A 12,444-nucleotide genomic window follows, 5' to 3' on the forward strand; every position below is an offset into this window, starting at 1 on the left:
TACAATCTTATATATACTATACGTCCTCTGATTTCATCATGTTTTCCAACTTTTCTTCACAAATGACTTCTTAATTGGTGCAAATTACAATTTACATTTACAACAATTTTCCCACCAAATTAAGTCCAAATGAGAGAATTGCACTATAAGTAGCAGTAGTCTTCTAGTACGGTATTGGGTAGTCAGTATTGCGGACGTTCCTCTGCTCCATCAGCCCCGGTGCTCCTGTCCTGCTCCGGGCTCCTCCTGCTCTGCTCCGGGCTCCTCCTGCTCTGCGCTCAGGGCTCCTCCTGCTCCGTCCCCCAGGCTGCTCCGTGCCGTGCGTCGCTCACACCGCTGCTGTGTGTGGGTCGTGTCCGCTCGCTGTGCATGCTCAGAGGCTTGTACCCGTCCGGGCCTCAGCTCTTGATGTTCCTCCCTCCGTTTGTAGAGGACATGCATCACCTCAAACCGTTTCGGGACAGACTGTACACGACCCGGTGCTGCGGGTGCTGTCATGTCCGGACAGGCACCATCATCCTGGGGACATGGTACATGGTAAGAACACGGAGCCCACGGCTAGCGGCTAATGTGGCTAAAAACAGAGCTAGCTGACGATTGAACTTGACGAGTAGTTAGCTTCTCGTAGACTTCCTTTGGTTTTTATGCAGTCTGATACACACTTTGACACATTTCAACGCAGAACATACTCGCAGTGTTTTTATTATTCGCAAAATAGCGGGCGTTTGCGTCATTCTGTGCTCCATGTAGCGTTAGCCTGTTAGCATTGGTCTCTCGAAAAGGTGTAGTCATTATTTTGGACTAAACTTCTCATGCTGATAAAGTGGAAGTCATTGACGCCCATAAGCAGCGTGTTAGACCTGCACCATTCCAGCTGCACTGCCTAACAGTGTCTGTCTCATCAAATATTGCTCAACTTGGAATATTCCAGTTCATAGTTTAAACCCCGATGTCTTTTATTCATTGAAGTACAGAACAGTTACATGTCTTGATGCCAAAAATAGTTGTTTGCTTGTTTCAGTGGAGATTGCTAATGCCATTATGTGGAACATTCAAGGAAAAACTACATCTCTATGGACATGAGAAGTTTTAGGGCCTCCACTAAAAACCAAAACAGCCCCTTCAAACCCAGCAGCAGCAGCACAGCTACTCCAGCAGGAACTGAAGTGTGTCCGGTGTCACATGTACAACAACAACAATCCACTGACTAACGTAGATCCTATAATGTTTTATTAAACATTGTTTACTTTATTTATCCATTTATCTGACTATGTAACAAGCGGACAGTCAGAACCTTTCACACACTGAACTGAGATTGACTTTTTTCTTTCTTTTTCTTTCCTTTTCAGATTATTGTTTAGGTGTTTTTCATTGTTTAGGGGCAGCACTGGCTATAATAAATATAGAGGGAACAACATAAACCATGATCATTTGCTCTGTTTCAGTGCAAACAGCATGAAGAAATAATAAGTGATGTAAAATCTACATCTGAATTCTTTGGATTGTGACAGAACCAAAGCCAAAGCATTTTAAAAGGAAAAAGTAGCATATTCACCATTTGTTGGTCCCCTCAAAATATTAAGATTGGTTAAGATTTATATCATGAAAATATTATAGTACCGGGAGATCAAAATCTCCCTGTACTTGTGAGTTTTTCTGAGCAGCCCCTCTCAGCCCCTCTCAGCTGCTCATATGGTTCTTGTTGGTGTTTCAGGTGGTGAACCTGTTGATGGACATCCTGCTGACCGTTGCAGTGAGCCACCCTGGCAATGTGCCCACCATCGACCTGCAGTACGAGGTCATCGACCACTATTTTGCCTCAGACCGCATGTCTGGTGAGTGTGCTCTGCCCACCACAGCGCCATGTGGGGTCTGCTCATGGCTGTACCGCACACAGCAAACTGCCACAGAAGGACCAGTGTGGGCGTCTGTGGCTCAATTGGTGGTAGACATTATGATCATTCAGGAAACAAATGACAGAGATGGATTGGGCGAGAGCTTTTAAAAACTCTTACTACGATGTGATTGTTCTCAATTGGCGTTTGACTCTAAATGTTCCTGTCTGTGTGTACAAACTGCTAATCCTGTAGTAAATAGGTTTCCTGTCTCCTTATAATGTTGCTGGACTGTCCACTGAATCATCGTGTTCAAAATGGGTTGTATATGTAATCACAATTTCTTTTGATCTCCTCCTGATGTGTAATTGTATGTTTTCAAATGAGTATATCAGATGAAATAGTTCATGAGGAGTGTGTGGTCTCTTTACTGTGCCCCTGAGAGACTGAAACATTTTTAGATTGACACAAAACTACTGACTTTAGACTGTGACTGAATTTGAGGAAGTCCACTGAACCCACAGGACGCATGTGCTGCACTCTAGTCCTTTTCTTCTGTGCTGTGACATCAGCAGTGGCTTCCTGTTGTTTCTAATGAGGGACTAGGAGCAAGGTCACAGCAGCCACATGGGCACCACTCCTTTAGTTGTGTGTGTGTGTGTAAGAGGGTGGTCCACTGGGACAGCTGCAGGCTCAGGGTGCTACACCAACATACTGAAGGAACAATGAAACAAATGCTGTTGACTGAAGATGGCATTTATTTAATAAATACAAAAATAACTTAAAATATCAAACATTATGAGACTTTCTAGGCCAACAATGACCAGTATATAGTCCTATATCTATTTCTCACATAGCATAATAGTCCTCTGTTAAGGACTAACATGATTTCTCTGAGTATTGTGTTTACTGTTTTTATAGTGTGTATCATTACCTGTGTGTGCCGGCACATTATCTGAGTGTAAATGCCTTAGACCAATATATCATATATCCAGACCCCTCCCTCTCCCCTTTAGTCCTCCGGACCCCACCCCTCCTCCCCCTCCCTCTCCCCTTTAGTCCTCCGGACCCCACCTCTCCTCCCCCTCCCTCTCCCCTTTAGTCCTCCAGGTACTGTTTAGAGTTGAGCAGCTCTATCTGAAATGTGGTTTTGGATGTTTGGGTGCTGCATTCATGTGGTCAGGGTTCCATCTTGTTTGCGTTGCGATCGTGTAGCCCACTCACTGTGGGTGTCCAGTAGGGCTAAACTGTAAGATTTTTTGTTGTTTACCTTCTCAAAACAAATTATTTCTATACTTTTGGGTGTTAGCGTTGCATCGGTAATTTACAGTTGTAGTGTCAGGTCTTTCTTGTGCAGATCTCTGTTGCTCTTATGATCTGGACAACTGACAGTTAACTCAAAAATATAATCACTTTTAGTCAATGAGCTCAAACGTGTTAGATAAATGGACAAATGAGCTGATTTTTGTCTTTTGTCTCCACTGAGCAGGTGACGTCAGGAGCAGACTTCGGGCAGACGGTTTTGGCCCTGAGGATCATATGATCACATGAATGCAGCATTAGTTCCACTTTAACTGTGGCATTAGTGCATCCAGATATCAGTTTTATCGTAATGTGCATTGCTAAATATGAATACCTTTTATAAATAGCAAGCATCAAACTGATGTTAAGTAATAGTGAAGTTTACAAATTTACTTTTTCTTATTTTTATATGGGATATAAATTTACATGAGTCATGGATATGCAGACAATAAAGAAAGAAAATACAACCAAGCAATATACAGGTAAAGATAAAAAATAAAATGAACAGATCAGGAAGACCTTCTAAGTCCTGAAACAAAGTATCCATGCTAACAAAGTCTACTGGTGCACTCACTTGGCCTTTATGAAATGGGATGCAGCCTGGGTTGTTGCCTTTATTATTGTATAAATAACAAAATCTAGCAAATGCAATGGAAAATTTCACATAACATTTATCCCACTGACTTACTAATCTAAAACATCATAAATGATAATACCCCCCCTCCCCATTGTATCTAAACACAGGATGGAACAGAAAATGTATCCAAAATGTACAAAAACAATGTTTAATCTGCCCTGAATGAAATTTATTTATTTCTGTTGTAGAAAAGTAAGCCTCAACCTAACTCTCTCAACACTCTCCCCCTCTCTCTGTGCATGTGTTCAGAAAACGCCTGTGTGGGGTTTGCCATCTCTCTGCTCATGCTCACCATCAGTGCCATGCTGGTGTACGGAGCCATCACTGTAAGTCACACTGCAAGCATCTACTAATAAATATAAATATAACAGGCACTTTGTGCTACATTTCAAATGTATGAAAAGAGCTATACAACTAAAGTTTGATTGATTGATATATGTACACTACCAATTAAATATTTGGACTCGCCTCTTATTAACTACTTTGTACAAATGATATACATACACAAGACATGAAATATATGAAGTAAGATGCATGGAATTGTGTAGCAAAGGAAAAACAAGTTAAATAACTCCACAAAATATATTTTAAAAATATTGTATAACCATATCCTCAAATCTTTGCTCATAAAATGTGTTTTTTTTGTTTTTTACTTTACTAAATAATTCCATATCTTGCTTTGTATATTTAATGTTTTCTGTGTACATCAAGTGTAGAATGTAGTAAACATATAACCAAAAAAACACGAATGAGTAGTAGTGGTAATGAGTGTAGGACTGGTAGTGTATGTTTGCCAATAGACCAGGCCTCACACTGCACTAGTACAGGACATGCTGGTACTATACATCCACACTGTATACAGCTTTATCATACTGCAGTAGTATATGATCATAGACCTAACCATACTGCACGATACAGACTGACCCATGTTTTTGTTATGTCCGTGGCCAATATCGATTGTTTAGAATCCAGAAAACCCAACAGCTGTTGGGTGAAGCTCTGCCCATATTCTTGCAGGGCGATTTTGGTCATTTCGAGTCATCTAACTTGAATTTTGTACAATATCATCCACAGCCTTGTTTTACTATAAACTAGATAAGAGCAGTGTAGTCACATGTAGTTTGCATGCAAGTGTTCAAATGTATGAAAAGAGCTATACAATGAATTGGTATGAATTCTTAGACCTCTGGTTGGACCACACTAACTATGAGCATTTGCTAAAATCACTATAAAGTGCAAATAGCGATATATGGGTCTATTCGTATACTACAGTAGTGCATAGGTCCAGCCTAATCACATTGCAGTAGTAAGGATGTGTTTAAAGAGTTGAAAGAGGGCCATGGAGGAGAGTTTTCATGCTGTTTGTCTTCACTCACAGGACTGGCCACTAGAGGGAGTCTTCACAGGTTTGGGTGCTGAGAGATGGTGATGAGTTCAGAATTGCACAATTGAAGTACTGAAACTTCTCACTAAAAATGACTGTTTACTTACAATCAATAGTCCATATTAAAGACAAAGTGTTTAATTTATTGTTGCTGAAACCAGTGACCTTCAGATGTGCAACATCCCCAGCTCTAGTGGTCCCTCTGCAGCTGAACAGTGAATAAAACCACCACATGCCCCTATAGATGAGCTAATAGTGAAGGACAGGACACATATGATGCTAAAAAATGAGAAATTAACTGTAAAACTGCCACTTGATGACATCACAAGGACAGAACAGAGCTTTTGAGATGTAAAGACACTAATAATAAAGGGTTATTTAAATATGTATGAAAAAAAGCACATCTCCAGATATGGTTTTGACGAGGACAACAACATTCTAACAGGACTAAAAGCTCACATGAGTCCATTGTGGTTAATATAGGACTATAGGCCCATAAACCATTACTGGCTCATTCTAGGGTCAAATTTAGTTTTCTATTAGCACAGCATTCATGGGGCTCACTTTCTGATTGTTCATTCCCGTTGCTGGCAGCAGAGGGGGCTTATACGCCTAAATATCTCATTGGAAGTGGAGGTGAAATTTATAAAGTATATTTTCTATATGCAGATATTATTTTGAGCTAGAAAAAAACACTTATCCAAGGTGGCCAAAAGTAGGTTTAAAGGACCTATTTTACACAAAATGTATTTTTGTGAGCTTTAAGCCATGTTATAATGTTATTTCCTCATTAAGATCATTGGTTGAATTGTGTTTTGTTTCATTCACACATATTTGAGTAACTTTTTATTATTAGGTCAAAATGCTCTTTTCCACCTTGTGATGTCATGTAGTGGTAGTTTTCAAGTTAACAGCTACTTTTTACCTTTAGTTCAGTAGAGATCGGCAATTCCAGGACTGAAATCATCCAAATGATTCTAGTGAAAGTCTACGGAGTTTAAAAAAAAAAATTGTGGAGCACTTCCCGTATGACCACATGACATCACAAGGTGGAACAGTGTTTTCACTGAGACAGGAACAAACCACAACTCCAGGTCTGTTTGTGACGAAGAAACAATTCTAACATAACATCAGAAAACAGTGGAATGATAAGATAATGAAAATCACAAGAATGCATCATGTGTCCTTTAACTGATTATACATCATGATAAATAATTACTTTTGAGAGTTGAATTCATCCACCGTAAATCACCATTCCCAGTATATTTAGTTGAATTGTATTGCAGTAGTGGTACATAGAATCTTTGACCCTGTTTTTGATCAAATTCCCATGTGATCATAGTACCTGTGCCTCCAGATAGCCTTGTGGTCCTGTCTAACTAACTCTCTTCTGTGTTTGTGTGTGTGTGTGTGTGTTTGTGTGTGCAGCACCGCGCCGGCTGGCTCATCCCCTTCTTCTGTTACCAGCTCTTTGACTTTGCTCTCAGCTGTCTGGTGGCCATCAGCTCCCTCACCTACCTGCCCCGCATCAAGGACTACCTGGACCAGCTGGTCAGAAAACTACTACTACAGCTTTTGTTTCATGTGGATAGGCCCAGTAATTACAGAGATTTGAATTGACAAGTATTCAGTCTGATTCTAAGTGAACACAGCCTGTCCATTTACCTGTCAAACTTCAGACTGCTCTGTGTTTTTTACAGAGGGATCAGTCTGGTCACCACCCCCTCTGTCGCGTCTTGAGGCAGGCACAAAATCACATTTGTTTATTTCAGTGAAGCGTATAAGCCATCTCTTGACTCAGATGAACAGAGTTTAGTGCGTCGCTCACTGATTCTGCGGAATTTTCAGTCCCCTGTGATATTTTTGTCTGTTCTTTTGGCCTAGAAAGTAGCCGTATTTGTTTTGATACGGATGGAGCTGTGTGTCTCTGATTGGCTAATCCACTCTTCAGTCACGCTCATTTGAACCCTGGGAGAGTGACGTGACCAGACACACATCATATAGTGTTGAAGAAGTGTGTATTCTGGATCCCAGGCGATCTATCCACAGGTTTCAGAGTGATGAAGAGTTCAGAGTTTTGTGTGACCTACTCTTCCTGGCTCCTGTGGTGATAATGTGTTGTGTTCCAGCCGGACTTCCCATACAAGGACAACCTCCTGTCCATGGACTCCAGCTGCCTGCTCATGTTTGTGCTCGTCTTCTTCGCCTTCCTCATCCTCCTCAAGGTGCGTGGGCTATGACCACATTACACACATATACTATTGATATTTTGCAGTGACATCATGCTGGGGGGCTGCATGTATGTCTATGGTAGAGATATACATGCAGAAAGTCAATAACTGAAAAACACTTTGCTAATGCGAGCTAGATTGTATGTAGTGTTAAACAGCACAAATCCACTTTCGTCTTGTAATTCCAGCGAAGTCTTTATGGTCAGCCTGTGTAAAACAAAGATTTAAGTCTTAACATGAGTAACAGAGCTTCAGACAGAGCCTCACCCCCAGACAAGGTTCAAGGTGCATTGGTGATATTCTGAATGTTTAGCGTTTATTCATTAAAGGTGTTTCTATTTCTCAAAACTACATGTATTCCTTCTGTGAATAGGGGCGAGCTGATCTCTCTACAGACCTGACTTGTAATGTAGTGTAGTGCTGGAACCTGCTTGTCTCTCTTGTGATACAGGTTTAATGTATACTGTGGAACAGCGTTGGGCGATATCCAAATTTTGATACTGTTAAACCTTCTCAGGATTTTACCAGAGTATACGTCACAGAGAAAACTCTCATACTCCACTGAGCCGTGTCCTTTAGTCCGACAGAAGCTGAACCGCATCAGCCATAAGGAAAGAGCTGTTTTTATCAGCACTTCATAGTCTATGCAAATGAGCCATGTGGTTAAAGTTGAATTTCTGTAACGCAAATGTGGCCTGAAACCAAAATGCTGCCAAATTGCAGAAGTACTAGTATTTCTTTGCTTGTCACACATGACATGGAACAAAACTAATCAAACATCATCTCCCCACACAGTTAAAAAAAAACATTATAGACACTGTTAGTTTTAAATCGTGATGCATTAAATTGAAAATACAAGCACACATTAATTTGTGCTGAGCAAACAAATGTAGGTATCAACAAATGATAATATTATATTAGGTCTTTATGTGCTGCAAATTTTTTTTAATGACAGTAATGAAACTGATACTGTTGCTACTTTTTGATACCATGGGATACTGTAATACCACCCAACCCTACTGTGGAACATTCTACCCAAAGAAATAACATTTCCATGGAGACAAGTAGGTGTTGTACCCTCCACTAGAAATGTTCCGCAGTGCACCTTTAATGATATCTGTTTGTTTTTTTTTGTTTTTTTTTTCCCATTTCCTCATAGATGTTTATGTTGCCATGCTTTCATTCATGTCCCCACGTGTGTGTGTTCAGGCCTACTTGATCAACTGTGTGTGGAACTGCTACAAATACATCAACAACAGGAACATGCCTGAGATCGCCGTGTACCCGGCCTTTGAGACCCCTCCCCAGGTACAGTACTGCACACCCCGTGGGAATGGGCCGCAATAAACACAACCAGCAGCAGGTGGTGGGATTTTGTCTTGTTTTGCTCGCTGTTGCTTGATTTTCTGTATTCAGTGTTGTGACATACAATTTGTTTAGGGACACTTTATTTTGAGAAAAGACGAAAATCTGAACGACTAAACTTATTCAAGAATCCCATGTATTTCAGAACATGTTTGTAGAAGTCTAAACTACAGGGTTAGCAGCATTTACATAAAATAAGACCTCATGGAGGCACGGGGAGGGCTGTGAATGATTTATTCTTAATTATGAATATTCTGAATATTTTACATGATGGCCAGGAGCCTCACAGCCATCTGTTTCCCATTTCATTTACCAGCTTCAATGTTGAAATCCAGTTGGTTTAAACCTAAAAGTCTTCTCTATGATGTGAATGGTCACACCCTAAACCCCAGCACCTGCACCAGTCCTGAGTCAGTGCTAGTGCAGCTTCTGCAGCTCAGGGAGGGAATTCTGCTTTCACATGAGGCGTGGCCATGCTGAGACCGAGACTATGAGCTCATTGAGAGAAGGTTTTGCAGAAGTTGTCAACAAAGCAAATGTGACTACTTTGAAGAATCTGACATGACTTTTTTTTTTTACTTTAAATTTAAAAAAATAAATAATTAGTTTTTTTCTAACTCATTTTGTATTATGTTGACTTTTAAATGTTTATTATGCTACATAATAAAGTGTGTAAACCTTTGACTGACAGTGTGAACAATACCATGTGTATTAAAACATGTTACTGCTCTCTTCTGTGTCCTCAGTACATTCTTCCCACTTATGAGATGGCCGTGAAGATGCCTGAGAAGGAGCCCCCCCCTCCGTACATGCCCGCTTAGCGTGTACCCCCCCCATCACCACTAACACCATTCCTACCACCGCACGCCCACATGAGCCCTGTGCAACCTCACAGACCCCTCCCCCCTCCCCACGTGTGCCACCTGTCCTGTGTCTGGAGGAAGAGGAGGAAGAGGAGGAGGAGGAGTCTACCAGCTTTTGTGTCAAACATGTTCAGATTCGACTCGTATGAGGACTTCTGCTTTGGAAATGTTGGGAAATTTCAGATTTAGTTTGACCAAAATGTAAGATGTGCAAAAGAGTTAGTGTATATTATCACCTAAAGAGAAAATGTGAGTTTCCAAGATACATTTGCAAATTTGCTTTTAAAAACGTATCTCCCACTATTAAAGAAGATATTGTGCTTTTGTCTGCTCTATAGTTATAATCTCCAACCCGTGGATCATTATGTTACATTTTGGACATTTTTAAATCACAATATTGATCTAAAAGCACTTAAGAGGAGGTGTTATGCCAAATCGACTTTTGGGAGTTTTCCACCATGTTGTTCCACCATCACAGATATGCCTGAAGAGGTTTCAGATGTGATCCATGCATGTTTGAGTAATATAGTGATCTCTCTTGGACCCTATCCAAAGCCTCCTTGCAGTTTAGAGTAAGATTCTGTCCAAATGAATATAGCATTTTCAAAACTGTGAAAGGTAACGTGGTGATTTAAGTACGTTACGTGTTAGCAGTTAGTACCCTGAAAAAAAGAAACAAGTATGAATATTCTCCAGGTAGGAACATTGTGGAGGCTTATCAAGTTTAAAGCTCCAAAAAGTCGATCTGGCACAATATGTCTCCTTTAAGTGTAACCCTCTGGCGGTACCGTTTTTGGAAATTTCCACCTTATTTCATGTCTTGTTCGAAGCTTGTGCAATTCAAAACTTAAAGTGTAAATTTTTTTGACAAATATTCTTGCTTTTGTCTGTGTAATCTGAACATGCTCTCTCTCTGCCATGTGTCCAGCACCACCGCATCTCTAGTGCAACATGAAATGAAAAGTTATACCTATGACAATCCACGTTAAGCTCTTCTTGTTAACTTTGTGTTGTTCTGTTGGCCTTTAATATGAAGCCTCTCCCACGTGGCTCTTTGAATGCTTATTTATTTAGCCTTGTTGTAGTTTAGTTCACTTCAAACACATTTTTGCCGCACTTTGCTGACCGTAATGGCTGCCCCGGTGAGATTTTTGAGTTCGGGCGAAGAGGAGGGAAGGACCGCAGAGAGACAGGCAGGCGTTGCTCCTGTCGGGTCCTGCGGTAAAGTGAAGACAGGAGCCGGAACTGTCACCTGTCGCTGCATGCTCCCTGCCATTGCTTTAACCTGTAAAGATTTCTGTTAGTGGAAATACATTTTGATTCAATAAAAGTTATGATCCATCCGTGTTGTGTTGCCTTGTTTCTACTGATTGGGAGTTACAGTAGAAATTGTACTCTGAATAGTTTACTTTTAGCCCTACTGAGTAATAAATTGTACAGTGTAACAGTACTCAAGTAAAAGTTGTACTACTTTTTCCCACTGTGAGTAAATCTACAGATGACAAAAGCTTTATGTGACCATCTGAAATGATTTGAACATTTGTGTTTCTTGCAGCTCCTCCAGATTTGATTTAGTTTGTCCTAGTTACTCAAATTCTAACTCAGATGCCACCTCCAAACAGTTTACCCTTCTTTTACAGTTACTCTTAATTAAGCAGTGTTGGGGAGTAACGGGTGGCATGTATCAGAGTACAAATTATGAGTAACTATTCGGTTACAGTTACTGTTTAAGTGAGTGGTAATTGGATTACAGTTACTTGGTTGAAATAAATGGATTACACAGAAGTATTTTCCTGTTTTCATGTTTTGGGCTCTATTCCCCCCCCCCTAAACCCAGGTCTAAACTAGGCCTAAACCAGGACTAAACCAGGACTAAAACCAGGTCTAAACCAGGTCTAAAACCAGGTCTAAACCAGGTCTAAACCAGGTCTAAAACCAGGTCTAAACCAGATCTAAACCAGGACTAAACCAGGTCTAAAATATGTCTCAAACATGTCTCAAACAGGATTTAACAGGACTAAATCCTGCTGTGCGGACCATGTCTCCTCGTCTTCTATCAATAATATATTTTTTTATTTGGTTCAAGTCTGGGCTTTTTATTTTCTTTTATCAGACAAAACATCTTATGTGAAGATTTCCTCATCTTTGCTTCTCTACAGCAAACCAAGTAATCCAAAGTATTCAGATTACGTTACTCACCTTAAGTAATATAATGGATTACTTTACTGATTACATTTTGGGGTATGTAATCTGTAATCTTTAGGGGAATACATTTTAAAAGTAACCTTCCCAACACTGTAATTAAGAAATACCCAAAATATTTTATTTTACTCAACAACATTCTCTACTTGAGTGCATGTTTGGCCTTGTTAGTCACATTTGCCTAATTCGAGAAATTAAAGAAACAATTTCAGGTCGCCTAAAAACTGCAGTTTAGATCACGTGCCGTGGTTCAGCCTGTGTGCAGTCCTGTTTGTCACCAGAAGGGGGCAGCACCTTCTCATCCTGATTCATGGATCTGTAGTTCTGCTCGTTCGACAAAGGCTCAGCAGAGATTCATTTATTTGCAGTGGCTAATACCGTCACCAAATGTCTTATATTACACAAACCTGACTCTTGTGGACTTTAAGACATTTCATAATATTTTTTACTTCATCAAAAACAAAGTGGTAGTTTTCAAGTTAACCTCTATATACCTTTTACCTTTAGTTCAGTAGAGATTGACATTTCCAGGGCTGAAATGATCCAAATGATTCACAGTGCAGCGCCTATTTTATTATTACCACATGACGTCACAAGAGTATCTGTCTGAGAGATTAAATATGCA

The 12,444-nt window shown here is 40.3% G+C and overlaps 1 protein-coding gene across 1 annotated transcript; it reads left to right on the forward strand.

Annotated features, from left to right (window-relative positions):
- Positions 1-319: 319 nt before the first annotated feature.
- laptm4a (lysosomal protein transmembrane 4 alpha) lies at positions 320-10,960 on the forward strand. Its single transcript, XM_020939960.2, has 7 exons — positions 320-537; positions 1,715-1,835; positions 4,024-4,100; positions 6,587-6,709; positions 7,288-7,383; positions 8,599-8,697; positions 9,501-10,960. Exons 1-7 carry the CDS (start codon positions 370-372, stop codon positions 9,573-9,575), a joined length of 759 nt encoding a protein of 252 aa, XP_020795619.1. The 5' UTR covers positions 320-369; the 3' UTR covers positions 9,576-10,960.
- The last annotated feature ends 1,484 nt before the right edge of the window (positions 10,961-12,444 follow it).

The sequence above is a fragment of the Boleophthalmus pectinirostris genome, unplaced genomic scaffold (genome assembly GCF_026225935.1).
Source record: "Boleophthalmus pectinirostris isolate CB_2022bp ecotype Guang Dong unplaced genomic scaffold, ASM2622593v1 HiC_scaffold_13, whole genome shotgun sequence".
NCBI lineage: Eukaryota > Metazoa > Chordata > Actinopteri > Gobiiformes > Gobiidae > Boleophthalmus > Boleophthalmus pectinirostris.

Coding starts and splice junctions, on each gene's coding strand:
- laptm4a (XM_020939960.2), top strand. CDS start 370: ATGCTCAGAGGCTTGTACCCGTCCGGGCCTCAGCTCTTGATGTTCCTC. Junction 538..1,714: donor TCCTGGGGACATGGTACATG/GTAAGAACACGG, acceptor TTGGTGTTTCAG/GTGGTGAACCTGTTGATGGA. Junction 7,384..8,598: donor CCTTCCTCATCCTCCTCAAG/GTGCGTGGGCTA, acceptor GTGTGTGTTCAG/GCCTACTTGATCAACTGTGT.